Here is a 25,527-nt window from a genome sequence, read left to right as displayed (position 1 = left end):
AGTGTGCTGTGGACAACATGGTTTATTCCTTAGAACAGAGCATTTTTCTGGTGTTCAAATTCCACCGCCTAGAACACAGTGTTGTTGTAACAAGACGAAGTTTTCAATGGAGGTTTAATGTAACCAAAGGACCTAAAAGCGATACAATAAAGGATCTGTTTGAAAAATTTCAACGGACTGGGAATGTGACGGATGAACGTGCTGGAAAGGAAGGCCCACCGCGTACGGCAACCACAGAGGGCAACGCGCAGCTAGTGCAGCAGGTGATCCAACAGCGGCCTTAGGTTTCCGTTCGCCATGTTGCAGCTGCGGTCCAAATGACGCCAACGTCCACGTATCGTCTCGTGCGCCAGAGTCTACACCTCTATCCATACAAAATTCAAACGCGGCAACCCCTCAGCGCCGCTACCATTGCTGCCCGATAGACATTCGCTAACGATATAGTGCACAGGATTGATGACGGCGATATGCATGTGGGCAGCATTTGGTTTACTGACGAAGCTTATTTTTACCTGGACGGCTTCGTCAATAAACAGAACTGGCGCATATGGGGAACCGAAAAGCCCCATGTTGCAGTTGCATCGTCCCTGCATCCTCAAAAAGTACTGGTCTGGGCCGCCATTCCTTCCAAAGGAATCATTGGCCCATTTTTCAGTGATCCGAAACGATTACTGCATCACGCTATCTGGACATTCTTTGTGAATTTGTGGCGGTACCACCTGCCTTAGACGACACTGCGAACACCTCGTGGTTTATGCAAGATGGTTCCCGGCCACATCGCACGGCCGACGTCTTTAATTTCCTGAATGAATATTTCGATGATCGTGTGATTGCTTTGGGCTATCCGAAACATACAGGAGGCGGCGTGGATTGGCCTCCCTATTCGCCAGACATGAACCCCTGTGACTTCTTTCTGTGGGGACACTTGAAAGACCAGGTGTACCGCCAGAATCCAGAAACAATTGAACAGCTGAAGCAGTACATCTCATCTGTATGTGAAGCCGTTCCGCCAGACACGTTGTCAAAGGTTTCGGGTAATTTCATTCAGAGACTATGCCATATTATTGCTAGGCATGGTGGATATCGTACTATAGAGTTTCCCAGACCGCAGCGCCATCTGTTGTTGACAATTGTAACTACTGTAATTTCGAAAGTTTGTCTGCCTGAAAATGTACTGTTGTCCCAAGCATACTGCAACAAACGGTGTATTTTTATTGCTGCTCGTTTAGTTTGTATTGCCGTTTCAAATATACCGGTCATTTTTGAAACACCCTGTACAAATGGCAGCATTAGAAACAAGTTGAAGTTGAGAAAGTATGTCACTCTTTACTAGCACCAGGGGCGTTGTAGTATGCTCAAACATGAGACAGGGAGGGGAATAGTCACATTGCTCATGTTGCCAACTGTAAATGCTGAGCTGATACAGCTTTTACATGTAATAAAGCGTATCACTAGGCCCACATCTTTCCCACATTCAGGTCCCACAGTACACATTCAGTGGCCATAACGACATCTTAGAGATGACAGACAGATCTCTCCACATGTCAGAAGCCTAGTAACTGGCAGTCCCAACTTTTACAAGTAGCCACATTAATGTTGATGATTGTGCTTGATAAAGACACCTAATTAGAAGTGCATTGTATTGGTCTGTAATTAAGAGCTGACATTTCTTTCATTCTGCCACATCGTGTGCCTGCCACAGTACAGAATAGTACAACTTTGGGCGTTGTGTAATTGGCTTTACTTCCTCAGTATATGACAACAATGTGCCAATGATTTCCTCAGCAAATTACTTTATTACCTGCAAGAAGTACAGGGGGTAATCTGATATAATTTTTAAGGCACATCATACGAAATACACCAGGCTCTAACAAGAAGTGTATGGGTAACAGTTAAGTTGTGTATGCAGGGCATCCCGTAAACAAGGTGCTGGAAGCACAGGGGCAGTAGGATCTAGATGATAACTCGTAACCCACCTGATGCACACCCTAAAAGAAAACAAACCAATCCGTACAACAAAATAGCTGCTGCAGGCATTCACAGAAGATGCTGGATCTTCCTTTCACATTGACTCCTGTATATTAAGCTGTGGCCCTGATTGCGAGTTCTATTTTAGCACACTCCGTTCTACATTCCAGACATGGATGGTGTGTACTGGTTAACACAATTGTCGCCATGGTATATTAGATTAGATTAGCTTAGAAGCAGGCATCTAATTTCTGCTCTCCTGTCTTGTTTGAACTTCTCTGTGGCGTTACTGATATTTTTAATGGCAGCTAAATTTACCACTGACTTAGCTCCATTCTGTCATGAATCATCATCCTTGTGGAATGCCACCTTCTCTGAATTGCCTTTGTTGCTATGTTCAAAACCTGACGTCTGTCCTGTTTATTTCTCTGTCCCCTTATAGCCCAGTCTGTGACACGCAAATGATTTGAACAACATTTGATGATAAGTGTTACATTAAATACATTTAACGGTGTGAGACAACTTCATTAATGCTCTTATAATTTCTGTGTGGTTATTGCTTTAGTGATGTATTAGAACTGTTCTGTACAGTATTAATTCTCCTGTCAGTCCAGCAATACTATTGGCCCTTATATTTACCTTTACTTTGTGCATAATTTTGAACAGTTTGTTGTATAGTTTGTTGTTAGGTACCCCTTTGGAGAAAATGTAAGTAGTTTATGTTAACTGATAGACCATTTTTGGTGGCAGCATGTGTTCTATTACATTTGTACCCTATCGCAATGCAGTACAGCCTGAAGAGTGCGACCTCCTGACCGCCACATATATGCACTCACCCACCCACTGCCTCTATGCACAGCATGCTGGCCACTAGACGGGACATCCCCACCTCCGGCTCTCAGTTCCACAGGGAGCACAGCCAGACTCGTGCCACCACTGCGCTACCTACAGTTCCCAGCTATGCTCCTCCGCCAGATGATGCCGTCGTCTCTCGCATGAGGTGAGTTCCACGTGTGCTATTTCCACGCTCACAGTGCTACTTATTTTGGTGTTAAATATGCTACTGTAAAATTGAATTTCCTGTTTTCTCCTCTTCATGAGGAAAAATCTTTTTTTATGTTTTTGAGTTATGATATGGTGACATTTAAAACTTTGGACAGGTTTGCATGAAGGAGACTTACATCCTTCTCTGGATTAACAGTGAGATATATATATTCAGTTCAAAGTCACATAAATGCAATTATATGGGAGGTGTGCCATAGAAACTGTATTATTTCCCAGAGATTCTTCAATGTAGTTCCTGCTCTCAGTCACGGTAATGCGTCATAAAATTTAGTCCTCAAGGAAACTGTTGTGGAAGCAGGGTTTTGGGTCCACTGCCATTCCAGGAAACCGAGATGTTGTGAGTATTACTAATTGGAGTTTCTCAGAAACACATGTTGAAAAAACATTAAGCAGGAAAAGGAGGCAAAAAGTGAATGTTAACATCTGAGTGAGCTTATGGCTTGCTACAAGTGTGTTCCAATGTGATTTGATTTCTAGTCAAATGATTTTTTGAATCCCTAAATATTGAAATTTTCTGACAAAGTAGAAGTTGAACTTGGCTATCATGCTTAACACTATTACACTGTCTGAGTGTGTCTCCAAGCCAGACTCCAACATTCATTGTCAATGATATTTCCAGGTATGATGTTCACACACTAGTATCAGAGCTTCTCACATGGCATATGTGGGAATAAAAACACGTGGGGAACAGAGTTGATGGAGGGACATGACATACCTTAGTGCAAAAGGATATATAAGAGTACCTATGATGTTAGAATTTGGAAATCGTGAATAGGAGTCATCAGCCACAAATCACAATGGAAGTTGATCATTAGTTGAAAATTATGGTTGAAGTAACCAAACAAAACATTAAACCAATTGAAGTAACAGAAATGCGGCTTTATTCATAAACCTTCGAACAATAATGGAAATAATCATCTTGTGACTTCTAATGTGACAAAACAAAAGAATCATACAGAAGCCGCACCATTAGCCACAAATAGAACAACTGATGTGACTGAGTGCAAATTAAAAGAACATAATGAGGGTGAATTAGTGCTGTTCCATGTATATACGGGCATGAATCACCAGTAGATGCCATGGTGGAGACGTTACCATGTCCATGTTTCCTCTAGGCAACCTCTAGTGACAGCACTGATAAATGATTTTTTGAATCCCTAAATATTGAAATTTTCTGACAAAGTAGAAGTTGAACTTGGCTATCATGCTTAACACTATTACACTGTCTGAGTGTGTCTCCAAGCCAGCCTCCAACATTCATTGTCACTAATATTTGCACGTATGATGTTCACACACTATTATCAGAGCTTCTCGCATGGCATATGTGGGAATAACAACACGTGGGGACAGAGTTGATGGAGGAGCGTGACATACCTTAGTGCAAAAGGGTATATAAGAGTACCTATGATGTTAGCATTTGGAAATCGTGAATAGGAGACATCAGCCACAAATCACAATGGAAGTTGATCATTAGTTGAAAATTATGGTTGAAGTAACCAAGCAAAACATTAAACCAATTGAAGCAACAGAATGCGGCTTTATTCATAAACCTTTGAACAATAATGGAAATAATAATCTTGTGACTTCTAATGTGACAAGACAAAAGAATCATACAGAAGCCGCACCATTAGCCATAAATAGAACAACTGATGTGACTGAGTGCAAATTAAAAGAACATAATGAGGGTGAATTAGTGCTGCTCCATGCATATACAGGCATGAATCACCAGTAGATGTCATGTTTCCTCTAGGCAGCCTCTACTGAGAACACTGATGGAGTTACTGGTCGATTTAAGTACACACTCCAACACTGCTCAATCAACACACCCACACACCCTAGTAGAAGGATGCAGCAATGTTAATATTCCCAATCTTCCCTCTCATTTAAGCTATCTTCCTCTTCTTCAGTGTAACCTTTATCATCTACATACTTTATACTTCCCCCCTGATCTGATAAATTATATTCCCATTTATAATGATTAATTTTGTTTTGAGAAGAAATACAACTTTACTGTTCATTAAAAATGAGCTCTTTGGCTGCCTTACAAAATCGTACTTTAGTTTTTACTGTTCAGTTCATCCCGAAAATAACTTTCTCATTTGAATCAGCTGTCACAAAGTATCCCTGGATAAATGTTAGGTTATTGATTCTGACAGTAGAATCTACTTACTCACAACTTCACTGTAACTCCTCATTGCTCCTTTAATCTAAATCCCCATCACAGACAACTCAACAAAATCTGTTTGTGCTTTGTTCTACCCCTTAACTTTCATACACATCACAAACTGGAAATCCAGTATCAATTAATTCCCTCACAACTTATCAATTTCCATATGAATGTCTGGACTGCCTTGTCTCTTACTATCGTCCTTATTCTCTTCATCATACAAAAGATATTTCTCAATTTCTGTTAAGCCCACATCTATTATTTCGTCTTTATCTGTGTGTGTCTTTGTACTCTTAGTTGCATGGTACTCACAGGAGTATTAGTATGTTCTAAGTTACCTGAATTGTTTCTTGTCTCCCCCCACCATTCTGGATGCAAATTTTCACATACCCTTTCCACTGCATTTATCATCGTACCATTTCTACTTTCATTATAACAATGTTTCCAAGTTACTTTTAAAATTTCATTCCTTATACATTTATCAAACTCTTTTTCTGTTTTCTTAACAACTACCTGTAATCAATAATATCAACTGGTAAAATCTTACTCTTACATTCCTCTCTCATCACAGTTCTGGCCTAAGTGGGCATAATTATCATCACTGTTCTCATCACTACCTCCCTCAAAAATACTGTCTCGAACTTCTACATATTTGTACCATCTTAATTCTTTTTACAAATATATTTCACTTCCTGTTTTCTGCTCGACATCATTACAATATATTCACTACCCTCATTACTGATAATCACTAATCTTGTCATAACCATTTAATACATTCCTTTCACTCGCTTTACTGTTAACATCTAATGCAATCCCCCCCCCCCCCCCGGTATATGATTGTAGCATCAACATTAGTTGTAAACTCTTCAACTATATCTGCTAGAACATTAGTTATTAACTTACGTAAACCAAATCCATCAAAATCATTGTCATCGTTGTCCTCTCCCATCAAACTTTCATTACTGGATACACTGTAGAGATTCACTAGAGATCTTGCATTTGGTTCTATGTCCACACTGTGAGTAAACTTTTTGTGATGTTCTTCATCCATATATCTATATTCATACCAAGTGGGCAGTGATTTAAATCAATAGGGAAAGTTGAAAATCTGTGCTGGACTGGGATTCAAACCCAGTTCTAATGCTTACTAGGCAGACTCTCTGCCCACTAAGCCATCCAGACACAGTAATTGTCGCTACTCAGCATGTCTCCCACCAGACACAAATTCTCAATGTATCCACACATTACTAATGTAGTGGCCCCCTCGATTGGTAGTGCATGATGGATGCATTGAGAATTTGTGTCTGAAGGGAGGTTTGCTAGGGTAGTCCATGCAGTTGCTGAGATCACTGTGTCCAGATTGCTTAGTGGTCAGAGCATCTGCCTAGTAAGTACGAGATCTGGCTTCAAATCCCTTTGTGTCTTAATTCATAAAGTCTGTTGGATGAAACTGGTGTCTGTTCTTTAAGACATGTTTGAAAGAACTATATATATATACCAAGCGAGAAAGCGCTGGTAGACAGACACAATAAAAAACACACAAACACACACACAAATTTCAAGCTTTCGCAACCTGCGGTTGCTTCATCAGGAAAGAGGGCAGGGGAGGGAAAGACGAAAGGATGTGGGTTTTAAGGGAGAGGGTAAGGAGTCATTTCCATCCTGGGAGCGGAAAGATTTACGTTAGGGGGAAAAAGGGACAGGTGTACACTCGCGCGCGCGCACACACACACACACACACATACATATCCATCAGCACATATATGTCTGTATATGTGCGGATGGATAATGTGTGTGTGTGTGTGTGTGTGTGTGTGTGAGTGAGTGTGTGTGTGTGTGTGTGTGTGTGTGTGTGTGTGTGTGTGTGTAGGGCCCCTGTGAGCATGCAGAAGTGGTGCAGCATTATGTGGGAGTGGAGATATCTTCTGAACAACATGTTACAAGGCACCTGAGATATGCTGAATAATGGGGAGTTTGGTGGTAAAGAGAAGAAACTCAGAAGAGTGTTCCTGGAGCCACTTTGCAGCAACTCTGAACGTTTGGGATGTCGCATTGTCCTGCTGGAATTGCCCAAGTCCATCAGAATGCACAACATGAATGGATGCAGATGATCAGACAGGGCACTTATGTACGTGTCGCCTGTAAGAGTCATATCTAGACATATCATGGTTCCATATAACTGCACATGCCTCACACCATTACAGAGCCTCTACCAGCTTGAACTGTCTGCTGCTCATGTGCAGGGTCTATGGATTCATGAGGTTGTCTACGTACCCATACATGTCCACCCATTCAATAGAATTTGAAATGACACTCATCTGACCAATTAACATGTTTCCAGTCATCAACAGTCCAATGGTGGTGTTGACAGGCCCAGGCAAGGCGTAAGGCTTTGTGTTGTGCAGACATCAAGGGTACACGAGTGGGCCTTCAGTTCCAACAGCCCATGTTTTGTTTAATGGTTTGCACACTGACACTTGCTGATGGTCCAGCTTTGAAATCTGCAGCCAATTGCAGAAGGGTTGCACTTCTGTCACGTGGTTTTGCTATATACGGTTGTATATTTGAGATAATTGGTCTCACAATCTACTTCAGAGCACAGTTTTATCTAGTGGAAATTTGGATGTTTGTGGTAAGTTCTTTGGGACCATACAGCTGAGGTCATCGGCCCCTAAGCTTAGACATTATTTAATCTAAGTTAAACTAACTTTGCTAAGTACAGGACACACATCCATGCCCAAGGGAGGATTCGAATTTCCGACAAGTGAACCATGACAAGGTGCATCAGACAACATGGTTGCCCTATGTGGCTTATCTAGTGCTGTCCAGGTTTGTAGCGAATGTACACCTGGAATAGGCACTGACCCTTTGAGTAAACAGGTGTTCATAACGGTAATACACTCCTGGAAATGGAAAAAAGAACACATTGACACCGGTGTGTCAGACCCACCATACTTGTTCCGGAGACTGCGAGAGGGCTGTACAAGCAATGATCACACGCACGGCACAGCGGACACACCAGGAACCGCGGTGTTGGCCGTCGAATGGCGCTAACTGCGCAGCATTTGTGCACCGCCGCCGTCAGTGTCAGCCAGTTTCCCGTGGCATACGGAGCTCCATCGCAGTCTTCAACACTGGTAGCATGCCGCGACAGCGTGGACGTGAACCGTATGTGCAGTTGACGGACTTTGAGCGAGGGCGTATAGTGGGCATGCGGGAGGCCGGCTGGACGTACCGCCGAATTGCTCAACACGTGGGGCGTGAGGTCCCCACAGTACTTCGATGTTGTCGCCAGTGGTCGGCGGAAGGTGCACGTGCCCGTCGACCTGGGACCGGACTGCAGCGACGCAAGGATACACGCGAAGACCGTAGGATCCTACGCAGTGCCGTAGGGGACCGCACCGCCACTTCCCAGCAAATTAGGGACACTGTTGCTCCTGGGGTATCGGCGAGGACCATTCGCAACCGTCTCCATGAAGCTGGGCTACGGTCCCGCACACCGTTAGGCCGTCTTCCGCTCACGCCCCAACATCGTGCAGCCCGCCACCAGTGGTGTCGCGACAGGCGTGAATGGAGGGACGAATGGAGACGTGTCGTCTTCAGCGATGAGAGTCGCTTCTGCCTTGGTGCCAATGATGGTCGTATGCGTGTTTGGCGCCGTGCAGGTGAGCGCCACAATCAGGACTGCATACGACCGAGGCACACAGGACCAACACCCGGCATCATGGTGTAGGGAGCGATCTCCTACACTAGCCGTACACCTCTGGTGATCGTCGAGGGGACACTGAATAGTGTACGGTAGATCCAAACCGTCATCGAACCCATCGTTCTACCATTCCTAGACCGGCAAGGGAACTTGCTGTTCCAACAGGACAATGCACGTTCGCATGTATCCCGTGCCACCCAACGTGCTCTAGAGGGTGTAAGTCAGCTACCCTGGCCAGCAAGATCTCCAGATCTGTCCCCCATTGAGCATGTTTGGGACTGGATGAAGCGTTGTCTCACGTGGTCTGCACGTCCAGCATGAACGCTGGTCCAACTGAGGCGCCAGGTGGAAATGGCATGGCAAGCCGTTCCACAGGACTACATCCAGCATCTCTACGATCGTCTCCATGGCAGAATATCAGTCTTCATAGCTGCGAAAGGTGGATATACACTGTACTAGTGCCGACATTGTGCATGCTCTGTTGCCTGTGTCTATGTGCCTGTGGTTCTGTCAGTGTGATCATGTGATGTATCTGACCCCAGGAATGTGTCAATAAAGTTTCCCCTTCCTGGGACAATGAATTCACGGTGTTCTTATTTCAATTTCCAGGAGTGTATAAGGCTCACAGATACAAGACAAAATACCTGCACCAATGAACATTTGAAACACAGCACATATAGGTTAAGCCTTTGATCCAGAAACTGCTTTTCCCTCTTCTCTTGTAACTTTATCATCAGACCAGAGGTGCACCAAAATACCACAAAATCATGGAAAGCTCATTTTGGCTCAAAAAATTGGTAAGACATATCCATCTGATTGAAATTTCCTCAGAAGTTTCACATGTGCCTTGTGTAAAACAGCTATTATTAGTAGACCAAAGAATACCATGGTTCTACAGAGTCAATTTTAGTCAAGCATTTAAGATATGGGTATAGAATTTCACTCTGTTGTGTACTATCATTTTTATGCACTATAGCAGATTCTGTATGTGACTGGTGATGAAAATTCTGAGACACTCTGCCCTTGTTTGTATTTGTGGTCTAAGGTAACATAGACTATGTGCAGTTTCATGTGTTACACTCTTGGAAGTCTGCTTGATCAACAGGTACGATTTCATAGGTCGTCTGTCCAGTTCCAGATACAGGAGTAAGCACACTAGTTTCGTGAATACCATTATCATCATCTTCACACTTATGAACATCCACCTCATCACCAACCTGTATATTTTCCAGTCGCATCTACAACAGCAACCTCTCATTTCTGTTTCCGAAAATTGTTTCATTATCTTTATCATGTTTATGTATATCTGCTAAAACTTGTTTCGAGTCTATAGTCCCTTTCAAAGTGTTTATCATGATCCGTTATGAATCAAGTATAACACCACACCTTACTTCAACAAAACTCAGTTCTTAACTATGAATTTGTTCCAACCATGCATTAGTATGTATCTTCTATGAATTGGTTATAACAGTGCAACCAAGAGCACAGGAAGACTTAAGTGCCATAAAACTGAATGACAAGTGTACTAACAAACAATCTGAAATTGGAAATATTTTCAATAATTATTTTCTAAATGTTGTGGAGAAAATAGGATCTAGATCTTCACTAGAAGAGGCAAGGCTTCTAATAGAAGAGGCCATACCTGTGCAGTTTGAAACAACTGTATTTCCACGAACCTCTCCCTCTGAAATCAGTAAAATAATAAACTCACTGACAAGTAAAAGCTCTTACGGAATTCATGGCATTTCCAGCAAGATACTTAAAGCTTGTTCGCTACAGATAAATAGGATTCTCAGCCACATATGTAATAGTTCTTTGGAGCAGGGTGTTTTCCCCAATAGACTGAAATATGCCATTGTAAAACCATTGCATAAAAAGGGGGATACGTCGGATATCATCAACTATCGCCCAATCTCTCTTCTGACAGCTCTATCAAAAATTTTTGAGAAAGTAATGTATTCAAGAGTAGCCTCTCATATTTGTAAAAATAAAGTACTAACAAAATGTCAGTTTGGTTTTCAGAAAGGCTTTTCGACAGAAAATGCTATACACGCTTTCACTGATCAAATATTAAATGCTCTGAATAACTGGACATCACCCATTGGTATTTTTTGTGACCTCTCAAAGGCCTTTGACTGTGTAGATCATGGAATTCTTTTAGATAAGCTAAATCATTATGGTTTGAGGGGGGCCGTGCACTAATGGTTTAATTCATACTTAACTGGAAGAATGCAGAAAGTTGAAATAAGTGGTTCATGTAATGTTAATACAACAGCTGATTCCTCAAACTGGGGGGCTATCAAGTACGGGGTCCCACAGGGTTCCGTCTTAGGTCCTTTACTGTTCTTGATATACATTAATGACTTACCATTCCATATTGATGAAGATGCAAAGTTAGTTCTTTTTGCTAATGATACTAGTATAGTAATAACATCCAAAAACCAAGAACTAAGTGATGTAATTTTAAATGATGTTTTTCACAAAATTATTAAGTGGCTCTCAGCAAACAGACTCTCTTTAAATTTTGATAAAACACAGTATATACAGTTCCGTACAGTAAATGGCACAACTCCAGTAATAAATATAGACTTTGAACAGAAGTCTGTAGCTAAGGTGGAATTTTCAAAATTTTTAGGTGTGTCCATTGATGAGAGGTTAAACTGGAAGCAACACATTGATGGTCTGCTGAAACGTCTGAGTTCAGCTACGTATGCTATTAGGGTTATTGCAAATTTTGGTGATAAGAATCTCAGTAAATTAGCTTACTATGCCTACTTTCATTCACTGCTTTCATATGGTATCATATTCTGGGGTAATTCATCGTTGAGTAGAAAAGTATTCATTGCTCAAAAACGTGTAGTCAGAATAATTGCTGGAGCCCACCCACGGTCATCCTGCAGACATCTCTTTAAGGATCTAGGGATCCTCAGAGTAACCTCACAGTATATATATTCACTTATGAAATTTGTTGTTAATAATCCAGCCCAATTCAAAAGTAACAGCAGTGTGCATAGCTATAACACCAGGAGAAAGGATGATCTTCACTATGCAGGGTTAAATCTGACTTTGGCACAGAAAGTGGTAAACTATGCTGCCACAAAAGTCTTTGGTCACCTACCAAACAGCATCAAAAGCCTGACAGATAGTCAATCAACATTTAAAAATAAATTAAAAGAATTTCTAGATGAAAACTCCTTCTACTCATTGGCTGAATTTTTAGATATAAATTAAGGGAGGGGAAAAAAAACTAACTTAAGCATTAGTGTCATGCAATATTTTGTGTAATGTAATATTTTGTACAGACATCTTTCATTAACCTGACACATTCCACATCATTTCGAAGTGTCGTATTCATGAGCTATGGAACAAGTATTAATCTAATCTCATCTAATCTAATCGTATAAATGTTGGTTGTCAAGGTAAATTGTTACCAAGTTTTTATTTCCATAGTAAAGAAATATAATATTGGAAATCATATATTACATACCCAGAATATTTTCTGGCCCTACTGGAAAAACTTCAAATTGTACTATGAACAGTGATACACGCATAAATGATTTGCCCAACTATAATAAAAATGTCCATAAAAAGCATATGAGGAGGATATGAACTATATGTCCAAACTGTTTATTTGTAGTTAAAAGAGTCTTGGAGTTTAGAAGGGCCCCAGTCAACAAACAAGGGCTAACTTGCAGTTCCTTGATGATAGTAATTTGAGGTGTGTATCTTTTGCTGCAGTTATCTGTACCTGAAAGGAAATCTCAGGTTCTCTGTACTGTCAGCCAATTCCTGTTTTGTTGATCATACGCAAATAATTTTGCCGAAACAGTTGATTGCTTTAGAATTGTTATTTATGAGGACTGATCAACAAAGACTCATACTGTAGTTTTTTGACAGATGTTTATCACTCTACTTCAATATTTACATGATCTTTCTTGAAGTACTTCCCTCCTACTTGAATTCACTTTTTATAACACCTCTGCCAGTCCTCACTCATATGCTGCAGGTTATTCTTTGTCACGTCCTTGAGAGTCATCTCACTTTTTATGAGCACTGCGTCAGAGTTTTCAATTCGAATGCCAGAAAGCTTTGCCTTTATTGATGGGAAATGTGAGGCCACAGACTATTGTGATGAAGCAGCCACCGGCACCGAGGAGGCTCCAGTCACTTCCTTGCTTCCTCAGTTTAGCCAGTACTGACTTGTATTATGCTGCTGTAACCGCAGTATGAGGGGGAGTTTCAGTCTGGTAAGTCATTCCACCACAGTCGAATCGTGTGATCAACATCACTTTCCTTGCAGATGGAACAACTCTGTCCTTTATGGTGTCGGAGAAACAGCGCGATTTACACATCTGCTATCTCATTTTTCTTTAGCATCATAATCATGCAGCCATGATTCTTCACTGGTGGTAACCAATTCCGTAAATGCACCTTCTCTGTCAGGAAAGACAAACAACACCTTGGAGCTTGTCTCCATTTGCATAGCCTTTTGTTTGCGAGTCAACAGATGTGACACACAATGGGCACAGTACGGGTCATATCGAGATGGAGGTGGTAATGCATAATTGTAAAAACACTGCCATATAAAACTCTCAACACATTCACTGAGGCTGTGTGATGTTATCTGTCAATCCTCATGGACAGCCGCACCAGCTGTGTTGACAGTGAATTGTGTCACAGCAGAAGCCAAAACAACAGGCCTGCCTTCCCCAGCATGCACAATTCGGCCTTCTTTGAATTCCTTTAACTACCTAACATGAGGCCGTGCATCTTCACCCTACACTTGTAGCAGCTTTTTGTTTCAGTAGCTGTATGGTTTAAGTGAATAAAGAATTTTATTGTGCTCCTCTCATATCACCTCCACTATCTGGTATGCAAAATGCAAATAACGGCTGCCTATTGGTATGAGAGTGCTGCCGCCTGTGGATATTATGCGTAAAAACTTGCCCTTTTCAAATATTATGGTACAGATAGGAATGTTATAACGGAAGCTAGGGCAAAAATCAGTCTGTCTTTATTAACCAGCCCTCATATTCTCATCAAAAGCTAGCACACATTTCATGTCTGAAAATGAACATTGACCTCTATAGACTTGAAAAATACTAGTCTCCCTCAGCTATTGGCGCAATTCCTTGGTAGTTTACAGTGATCCAGGCATGAGTGCAGGCATTGTTTAACAAAGTAACTGCGTTGCTTGGAATTAAAAGTGTAGTGGTTCTCCAGTATAGGTTACAGAATTAGATTTTTAAATAATTAAAATCACTTCATAATAATAAACATGCTGAAATAATACTGTTATCATTGCCAAAACATTCAAAATGCCTTTCCACAGTAATAAATTTACAAAACATTATAACTTTTTAAATATACGTTTGATTTTGGTGCTTACATAAGTCCTGCACCTTTACATGAAGCTGAATAGTATCTACAAATAGGTTTTGGTGTCTAAATTTTCTAAGTCTGTGTTTCAGCTCTTGCTTACATTCCTTGTGCATGCTTTTTTTGAGTGGATACTATATTTCATGACAATTAACCATAATTCATCATTATTGTGCTCAGAGTATCATTATTCCTTGAATTTAGATACAAAATTATATTTTAGTGTGTGCTTAGTAAGCTGTTGCCCTTCACATATGCGTCACAAAGTGATATCACACAGTCCGCTTGTACTCGTTACTGTTAAGTCAGCTAATTCTGTTACTTTCCAATAATTAACACAGGAGTTTGACAAAATATATTGGCACATCGTGCAAAATGTGTGCTTAAACGTAAATGCAGATGCTAGGCAGGCCTGCTGGTTTTGTCCTCATATTTGACCACAAATGGCACCTGTGCTATGTTTTCAAGACATTGCAAGTGTCAATCCTTGTTAGAACAGTGTGTTCTCTGTAGTTGTGAGTGCATTACATAAGTGAACTGAAATGTGGGTTAACCATGGTTAGTTTTTAGTGTTTCAAGAGTCACCAGGCAAATATTTATACCACTTACAGCAGAAGCAGAAACAGATTATCTGCTAAGTCACAATGTGGCCAAAAATGTGTGCAGAGTGTGCATGATGGACACTCATTGAAGAGGACTCTCATGGAAAAATGAGAGGGTGCAAAGGTCATTGCACAACTGAGTGCTGCAGACACAAACCCTGCCAGCACCAAAGCAACACAAAGGGAGCTCCATAAGCAGAGAACCACATGTTATGTTGCAGTTCCAGAACCACTCATCAGTGATTGAAATGCCATTAACAGGAAAACACAGTGCCAAAGTCATAAAACCTGAATGATGGAGTAGTGGAAGAAAGTGCAGGATGGCACAAAAAGAATGCATGGCTTTCAAACTAGTGTAACTGGCTCTATTTTCATCACATACAAAACGTACTCACACCACTACAATTGGTAATGTAACCAATTTATAAATTGTCACGTTTTTCATGTTGTAAAAACGTCAGGCAGATAGCGGCATTCTGTATAAATACACATTAAAAGTCTTTCTTCGAAGCTCACCATCCGTTTCATCAACATGTAGTGAAACGGCAGGAGTTTCTTAACGTATTGCAACTTTCAGGTCATTGAGTGTATGCAGTTTGTTACAGTACACTTTACTTTTTAGGCAACCCCATAAGAATAAGTCAGAAACTGACAAATCTGGTGAGCGTGGTGGCTCACTAAACATGAGACCTCATGTTGGGGAAACATTTCTTGAAAAACTACCAAGGGATCGTTAGCCATGGGGGGTGTTGTTGGAATTACATGTCTGCAATGTTCATCCCTATACTGTCCTGCTGTAGATGCATGAAATTGCGTATCATTGCAACTTAATGTACAGCATTCACTGTTACACTAACACAACTTTCTTCACAAAAATAAGGCCCAACAATTCCCACTTTGGACACTTCACATGCTGCACACTGATTTTCGATGCACGTCTTGTGGGTTATCTGCTGCCCAACAGTCACAGTTTCGTTTGTTTACATAACTGTTTGTGAAATTGCTCTTCATCGCTCATCATCATCAACATGAGCAGCAAGTACATAAAGCGTTCTCTCACAAAACTGTCTCTGTTCATCATAATCAAGATCATGAATCTTCTGCACCATCATAATTTTCTACGGATGAAAACATAGCTCATCCTTCAGGGTGTGCTGTAGCAAGCTACGAGAAAAGCCCAGAGTTGAAGCGCAGCATCTAATAGAGTAGCAAGGACTCGGAAGAACAGATTCTGTACTCTATCAACTTTTCTTGCACTTACACCATGTGAGAACGACCAGGCAATGTCTGCTTCATGAATGACTTGGTTGTGCAACAAGAGGCAACCCAGTGCAACATTCTGTTGTAATCAGGGTTTCAACCATTTATCAGTATATTGAAATGTGTATGGAAAAGTCGTTGAACTGTCCTCATGGACTCATTGCTTTTAAAAAAATGATCAGTAGAAAAAATGCTATGGTGCATGATCCACTGCACCATTACTACTGAAACTGAATGCTCTAACCTACAAAACAACTCGTCCCCCACCCCTATCATTCTGCTCACACACTACAAAGTCAAATCCACTTTTTGTGCCATTAGTTGGATGAGTCTTGTTTCACACTATTTACAGCTTCTAGCCAAGTTTCAACCCAAGAGTGAAACATGCTGGTTCTGTGTATATTTGTTTGCATCATTCTCCATTATTTATTTTTAATGCTACATGTATGTGTGCATGTGTGTGCATGGGCATGGCCGCGCGCGCGCGCATATGTGTGTTGTATGATGATGATTCTGATGATGATGATGATGATACGAGAAGAGAGAGGATGAAACACATTGCCAGAACAGAGTCTACTACTCACAGATAGCACAAAGGCCACTGTCAAGCTTGACATCACCATCTGAGGGGTGGTTCACCAACATAGTGTCTCATGAGACACTGCAGGTAGTTTTGGTATTTGTCCCAAGCCACTGGCACAAAGTCTGGTGATCAAGAACTTAACACCACTACCGCTTCTTCCCTTGCTGACCAAATACTGGCAGTGAAAAGTTTTTCCACAATCAGGATTTTAACCAGCTTACCCCCAAGTTGAGGAATCACCGCAAAAGAGTGCTTTAGAGACCTTGACCATGAGGGTGGGCACATGGAGGGGGTTTGGTGATGATTTAGGCAACTGTGTAGTGGTATTCCATTGTGGTGACTTCTTTCATTCATCCCCACTGACTGCAGCCAGTGATGTGCTGCATCTGCCAGACATCAGCAGCTCCTCTCAGTTAATGTACCACAGCTTTTCTCCAGCATCTGTACTAGTAACGCTGCAGGTAGCTTTTTGACCTGGACCAGGAGCCATGCATTCTCAACTGTCTTTGTTCCCACTTCTACAAGGAAATTTCTCCCACCAGCACTCACAACAACTCTGCCTCCACAATGATGTGTGGTTTACCGTAGCCATCATGCTTCACTGGCGTTAGCTTTAATGGTAAAGCTTGATATTGAGAGTCAGTTATCATAGTTGCTCGAAGCCCGGCAAGTGGAAGGAATTCTACAATCACGCTGTTTTAGTCATGATCTCTAGGACGGTTCAGTACTAGATCAATGTAACACCAGATACCTGGCTCATCCCCCCCCCCCCCCCCCAGTATTGGTGCTGGAGTACTAAGCATGTGGAGTGATTATTAGTGCAGTGATGTGTTAGTGAGTGCTGGAAGTACCAGTTGACGTATTTTACAATTCACGCACCTGGATGTTTTGGCGCCCTTTCACCAACAAGTGTGCCCAAAGACAAATTCCTTTCTGGCTGTGCTGGTTTCCTTCACTGCCAGACAAATCCATTCTTTAGTTTTAATTTTTTTTGTATAGTAACCAAATATCTCTCCTTTGTTTGTGTGAGTCGTGTGTAAGGAATGAGCACTAGCGAGTGCATCTCTTATCTGTCCCAGACATACCAGGTCCCATGCATGAGCTCAACTTAATATTTTTAGAAACTGTGAGATACTGAACGTTGGCTCAGTGATATCTTATGTGGTCATTTAAATTAGTAATCAGTTCATGTTTGTTGTAATAGCTAGATCCCTGGAATAGAGTCAGGGTTATTTTCATAAAAATCAACCCCCAGTTTCATTTCACTGGCTATGACCTTTCCCTCTTTCCTCACAAACTACTCCCAGTCCAAGGCCTGTCACTCCCATTCTAATTACCAGTGCCAACAACTCAACCATGACTACTTATGAGGTACATACCTGGTCGCTCAACTTCTGCCTTCATCTTGAACTCCTGTGGAAGTTCATAGTAGCAAAGATTTTGTGGACCCCATTCTGGGCACAGATTTTCTTGGCCATGACTATCTACTGGCCAACATAGCAAAGTGTTATTTAGTTGACAGCACCTTCGGCAGGTCCATCTGGTACAGTGCCCATTCTGTTATGTTTCGCTGTGATGCACCTGGCATATTCAGACCCATATGCTGAGCTTCTTGCAAAACTGCACAGAACGCGTTTGAAGAGAAGCCTGTCACCAGAATGCCTGCCCCTTCCAAAAGCCATTTGGCCTGAACTCCTCACCTAACCCCCTAGAAATGTGGTTCCTGGTGCCTCTGTGACAGTTTTCATAAGCTCAACATATGCACCATTCCACTCCTATGCAGCACCTTGGGAGCAACTACGTTCAGTACGGTAAACTGCGTCAAAATCTGCATCCAAGGCCCGGTGGCCTCAGAGGACATTGAACTAATAACCATAATTGTGCCTCTTGATCTGTTCAATAGCACATTTGACATTCGTCCTCTACAGTATTGTACAAACCTGGCAGCGATTTTTAGACAACACCCTGTGCTTTGCACTAGGTCCTTTTGTATACTTAAATGATATATTCATCTACCTCAGAGACAGCAAGAACACTGCCAACGAGCCCAAGACGTTTTCCTCATCAACAGAAATCAGTGGTGATAGTCAACACTAAAAATGTGTTTTTGGGGCAAACGAGGTTGAATTTCTCATACAAGTAGTCTTAACTACTGTTTCCCACCCCTCCCCAAGAAAGTACAGGCAGTAGCGAACTTCCCTCAGCCTACCACTTTCAAAGGACTCTAGCGTTTATTTATTTATTTTATTTATTTATTTATTTAAGTTGATTAGAGCCATCAGCCCCTCTCTTACATCGGACCAGTGTTCCACACATGGAGCATTTCACACATCAGAGTTACATCATGACCATAGTTTAAATGAGAAAATTAGCTTACTCTAGTGACAATATGAATAAAGAATAGTGTCTAAGACCTTGTAAAGTAAATGTGGCAGTATTTTTACAACAGGTGCTATACATACAGATTATGATAAAAGCAATAATAATAACAGTAAAAAAATCAAGTAATAATGACAAACATGAGAAAAATGGCAATAGTAATGAAGAATTATGCAGATGTACATTAATATCTTGGTGTGTAAAGTAGATGTTTATTGGTATAGCGAGTTTTGGGGAAGGGAGATTTAAGGAGAGGGAGAGAGGGAAGTAATGAGGTGAAGTGCATTCATGTACACAGGAAGGCATTACTGTTGCTTAAGTAGATACGTCATTAACTGTTTTTTGAAGCTGGACATGTTTTTAAGTTCTCTAACATAACGAGGGAGGTTATTCCAGAGTCGGGTTCCCGCTACTGTAAAGGACTTGGAGTAGGTGACTGAGCGATGCAGTGGAATGGAGAGGATTTTATTATAATGGAAACGTGTGTTTCTGTCATGTTGTTCCGACATGAGCGTGAGGGACGAGGAGAGATATGAGGGACAGTGTACATTTATAAGCCAGTAGATCAGTATGGAAATCTTTGCGTTTGTCTGCACGCAGCCAGGACAATTTTGCATATGCTGGTGAAATGTGATCAAAAAGTCGAACGTCACAGATATATCGGACGCAGGCATTCATGACCAGTTCTAGACGTCGGGAATTCTCCTGAGGGAGGCCTTGTAGGATAATATCGCTGTACTCAATGATTGGGAGTATCAGAATGGTCAGCTTTTTCTGACACCATCTCAAGGATGCCACCAGTACTAAAGAGCCTCTTACTACTGCACTTCATACTGATAAGAAGAAAAGTCATAAAGCAGTCTCTTGGACACAGGGCATGACCAAGAGCTTTGAAAAGACAAAATGGAACCTGACCAATGCAGCTCTTTGTCCCACCCACTCTCCTCGCAGTAATTGCAGATAAAAGGCAAGGTACTACTCGAGTCATCGTCCAGTAACACATGGGCAACATCTGGAAGCTCTTCCAAGCTTTCTGATGCACAACACTGGTGGGCTGCATACAGATAAAAGTTTTCTGCTGTCTGTGAAACCATTTGGTATTTCCAACTGTCAGTTGAGGGATGCATCTTTACAGTCTGTAATGACCACTGCTTACTCACCATCAGCTTTTGTAGGAAAGATTTAAATCAGATCTCCCCCAACACTTTAGACTACATGTGTACATTGTGCAATTCCCTACAGAAATCTGGCTTGTCACCAGCATCAGTAATACTGTGGCAGATTGCCTTAGGCATTCCTGCGCCACCAACGAGCCTCTATATTACAGAGCTCTAGCTATCATCCACGAGGATGACACAGACGACAACTGGTCCCCTCAGAACTCATCAACGTCCATTTACTTCCTGTGCTCAGCTCTAAGTGTAAAATATGATGGAATATGCTCATCTATCACAGCCCAAAAAGTCTAGCAGCCCTTCCTTCTTGTACCTTTCCAAAAATTAGCATGTGACCATTCTCATGATCTCAGACTCCCTGGGGGCCATGCATCTGTAGCTCTGGTGAAACAGAGCTTTCTCTGGCCAGGCATTAGTGTAAATGCAGCAACTGAGCAAGAGACACCAGTGGTTTCAGGTATCCACAGTGTTCAGGAAGCCAATGTTAGTTTACAGCAAGAGGGCAGGTAGAAGAAGTTGACTTAGGGTCACTCTTACACATGAAATATTTTGACTAACGAATCTCAAGTGAAGCAATTACTTTATCTATTTGGTGACATTATGTCATAAAATTTGCAAATAACTTGGCTCAACTTTTCGCTGTCAGCTAAGAAAAAGTTCTTTAAATACATATGATTACTTTCATGTTTTTCCTTTTAAATGTCAGTAGGGGCTCTTGCATATAGAGAGTTGGTTTTTCATGTGTTAATTGTATGTTTCGATGTATTAAAGTTCGTTATAAGCACCTTTCTGAGGTCAAAGGAACTCACTGTTTGTAATGAATTCTGACAAAATATGAGAGTGAATTAGTTTTTAGGTTGAATTTAGAAGGTTTTTTTTGTCATCACTCTACTGACTGGTTTGATGCGGCCCGCCACGAATTCCTTTCCTGTGCTAACCTCTTCATCTCAGAGTAGCATTTGCAACCTACGTCCTCAATTATTTGCTTGACGTATTCCCATCTCTGTCTTCCTCTACAGTTTTTGCCCTCTACAGCTCCCTCTAGTACCATGGAAGTCATTCCCTCATGTCTTAGCAGATGTCCTATCATCCTGTCCCTTCTCCTTATCAGTGTTTTCCACATATTCCTTTCCTCTTTGATTCTGCGTAGAACCTCCTCATTCCTTACCTTATCAGTCCACCTAATTTTCAACATTCGTCTATAGCACCACATCTCAAATGCTTCGATTCTCTTCTGTTCTGGTTTTCCCACAGTTCATGTTTCACTATCATACAATGCTGTACTCCAGACGTACATCGTCAGAAATTTCTTCCTCAAATTAAGGCCGGTATTTGATATTAGTAGACTTCTCTTGGCCAGAAATGCCTTTTTTGCCATAGCGAGTCTGCTTTTGATGTCCTCCTTGCTCCGTCCGTCATTGGTTATTTTACTGCCTAGGTAGCAGAATTCCTTAACTTATTCCTTCTCATTACCTTCGTCTTTCTCCGATTTACTCTCAAACCATTCTGTGTACTCATTAGACTGTTCATTCCGTTCAGCAGATCATTTAATTCACTTTCACTCAGGATAGCAATGTCATCAGCTAATCGTATCATTGATATCGTTTCACTTTGTATTTTAATTCCATTCCTGAACCTTTATTTTCATCATTGCTTCCTCGATGTACAGATTGAAGAGTAGGGGCGAAAGGCTACAGCCTTGTCTTACTCCCTTCTTAATACGAGCACATCGTTCTTGATCCTCCACTCTTATTATTCCCTCTTGGTTGTTGTACATATTGTATATGACCTGTCTCTCCCTATAGATTACCCCTACTTTTTTCAGAATCTTGAACAGCTTGCACCATTTTATATTGTCGAATGCTTTTTACAGGTCGACAAATCCTATGAACGTGTCTTGATTTTTCTTTAGCCTTGCTTCCATTATTAGCTGTAACGTCAGAATTGCCTCTCTCGTGCCTTTACTTTTCCTAAAGCCAAACTGATCGTCACCTAGCGCATTCTTAATTTTCTTTTCCATTCTTCTGTATATTATTCTTGTAAGCAGCTTCGATGCATGAGCTGTTAAGCTGATTGTGCGATAATTCTCGCACTTGTCAGCTCTTGCCGTCTTCGGAATTGTGTGGATGATGCTTTTCCGAAAGTCAGATGGTATGTCGCCAGACTCATATATTCTACACACCAACGTGAATAGTCGTTTTGTTGCCGCTTCCCCTAATGATTTTAGAAATTCTGATGCAATGTTATCTACCCCTTGTGCTTTATTTGACCGTAACTCCTCCAAAGCTCTTTTGAATTCCGATTCTAATACTGGATCTCCAATCTCTTCTAAATCGACTCCTGTTTCTCCTTCCATCACATCAGACAAATCTTCACCCTCATAGAGGCTTTCAATGTATTCTTTCCACCTATCTTCTCTCTCCTCTGGATTTAACAGTGGAATTCCCATTGCACTCTTAATGTTACCACCGTTGCTTTTAATGTCACCAAAGGTTGTTTTGACTTTCCTGTATGCTGAGTCTGTCCTTCCGACAATCATATCTTTTTCGATGTCTTCACATTTTTCCTGCAGCCATTTTGTCTTAGCTTCCCTGCACTTCCTATTTCTTTCATTCCTCAGCGACTTGTATTTATGTATTCCTGATTTTCCCGGAACATGTTTGTACTTCCTCCTTTCATCTATCAACTTAAGTATTTCTTCTGTTACCCATGCTTTCTTCGCAACTACCTTCTTTGTACCTATGCTTTCCTTCCCAACTTCTGTGATCGCCCTGTTTAGAGATGTCCATTCCTCTTCAACTGTGCTGCCTACTGCGCTATTCCTTATTGCTGTATCTATAGCGTTAGAGAACTTCAAACGTATCTCGTCATTCCTTAGAACTTCCGTATCCCACTTCTTAGCGCATTGATTCTTCCTGACTAATGTCTTGAACTTCAGCCTACTCTTCATCACTACTATATTGTGATCTGAGTCTACATCTGCTCCTGGCTACGCCTTACAATCCAGTATCTGATTTCGGAATCTCTGTCTGACCATGATGTAATCTGATTGAAATCTTCCCGTATCTCCCGGCCTTTTCCAAGTATACCTCCTCCTCTTGTGTTTCTTGAACAGAGTATTCGCTATTACTAGCTGAAACTTGTTACAGAACTCAATTAGTCTTTCTCCTCTTTCATTCCTTGTCCCAAACCCATATTCTCCTGTAACATTTTCTTCTACTCTACTCTTAGAAGTTTTAATGGGAAGTAAATGAACACTTTGACGAGGGGACACTGTTATCTGTTTGTATCTTCTACACTGACTTTTGGATTTTTATGTGTTATGGAAGGGAGGTATTTGATTTGTCATTGGACAGATGGGTGTTGAAAACTGCTCACAGATTCACTTCCATGACATTTTGCTGCATTTGGCATGTGTGTTTATGGTAAAGTGTAATAATCTTGATGTTTTGTGCAGGAGTCTTCCTCCAGAAGAGAAAGGAAGGAAGCTGATCGAGTCAGCTCGGGTGGGTGCAGTGCAAGAGCTGCGCGCACTGGTGGCAGCAGGAGCGGACTTGAATGCTTGGGACGAGGAGAAGAGGACTGCCCTGCAGTTTGCAGGAGTGGGTGGCCACGTAGAGGCAGTGAGGTCTCTACTGGAGGGTGGTGCCGAGGTAGGCATCAGGAATATAAGGCAGAACACGCCTCTTCATGCAGTTGCAGATACTGGCCATGCGGCTGTGGTTAGGCTACTGACATCATATTCTGCTGACCCCAACGCCAGGGGTAATTTGGGGAGGACACCGCTGCACTGGGCAGCATACCGCGGTCATTTTGAGGCAGCAGCTGCATTGTTGGAGGCAGGAGCCAACAAATGGGCCAGGGATGACAGTGGAGCCATCCCTCGTCATCTGGCCAGTGAGAATGGACACCAGCAAATTGTTGACTTGCTGACATGAAGCTTGAAGTCACACGAACATTTGCAGTAAAACAAGTAAAACTTTGCTGTATATTTTATCATTATTTTTAATATACAGAGTAAAAAAAAATTGATCATCATTCATTTCTACCCGCCATTATGTAGTACATGTAAGTGCACTGGTAACACCTCTTTGGACTTGACAACAGGAAACATCTCTGTCTAATGTAAGTAACCTTATTTTTGAGACAGCGGTCTGAACTACACCCATTGACAAACCTTTATAGAACTCAAAATTTGAAAACACTCGCTTCATTGCCAATAAATACCAGTTTTCTGTCCTCTCAGTGTGCGATATCAAACAACTTCCTGTAATCTAGCCAAGTGGTATCTTTGACAACTACCAATATTTTGATAAATACACACCCAATTGTTTTCAACATACAAATGGCAATATATCAGAGGTTGTGAAAGAAGTTAATCTAGCTGTATCCTCTCATAATTTGGTTACTGACAGGTAGAGATCGGAACATGTTAAACTAGTGTAAACTGCATCATACCAAGTTACTGCCACATAACCTATATAGTTGGAATGCATCTTCAGTTCTGCATAGACTAAATTTACTTATCTCTACAATGCAGATGGTGCATTAATTTCTGTATCTAATTATAATACGATGTTACTTGCAATATTAAACTCACACCATATTCTTATTGTATGGAATCATATAACCAGTGTACATTTCATAAAGGAGAAGTGGGCAACAACATAAAATTGAAAGATCCTCACACGGCTGCAAAGCTACAGGTAATTATATCAATCTCACGTTAGAGAATGCAACAGCAAATGTTCCCACTTTCCAAATGTTCCTTCCTTTGATCTTCAGTGAATTTCCCTTGGACTGGTGCCATGTCAATACAGTACCTGAGGATCCACCATGCAACCTGCCAAACAACTCTAGCTGGGCAGGCGGTATGGCTAACGGCGCCCTCGCTGCCCCAGCTGGCAGTTTGCACAATTAGGGCTCAGATGAAATGTACATCTGATGGGAGGATTACAAAACTACATATGTCACAAGAGACATGAATAGTCCTCGACTCTGAAGGAATAAAAACTAATAATGCTTGTAATGTTTTAGAAGATTGCTATGCACATAGACAGTAATTCGTAATTATCTAAAACTGATAAGACAACAATAGAACACCAAATGATGTGGTGCAGTGTTTAGCGCTCTGGACTTCAGAACTACATCCAGCCATCGTGATTAGATTATCTGGGATATCCTTAAATCGCTTAAGGCAAAGACCAACTACCTTCCCCATCCTTTCCTAATCCGATGAGAGC

At 41.4% G+C, this 25,527-nt stretch overlaps 1 protein-coding gene across 1 annotated transcript in view; it reads left to right on the top strand.

Moving 5' to 3' along the window:
- LOC126295382 (ankyrin repeat and SOCS box protein 2-like) overlaps nt 1–24,334 on the top strand; it is a 39,232-nt gene extending 14,898 nt beyond the window's left edge. The window contains exons 3-4 of the mRNA XM_049987864.1: nt 2,828–2,968; nt 23,742–24,334. Coding sequence (XP_049843821.1) covers nt 2,828–2,968; nt 23,742–24,222 — 622 coding nt within the window. The 3' untranslated portion in view covers nt 24,223–24,334. The remainder of the gene's footprint in view (nt 1–2,827; nt 2,969–23,741) is intronic.
- The last annotated feature ends 1,193 nt before the right edge of the window (nt 24,335–25,527 follow it).

Source organism: Schistocerca gregaria, chromosome 11, assembly GCF_023897955.1.
Source record: "Schistocerca gregaria isolate iqSchGreg1 chromosome 11, iqSchGreg1.2, whole genome shotgun sequence".
NCBI lineage: Eukaryota > Metazoa > Arthropoda > Insecta > Orthoptera > Acrididae > Schistocerca > Schistocerca gregaria.
Note: the sequence above shows the minus strand (reverse complement) of the source record. Positions and strands in the feature narration are given on the sequence as shown.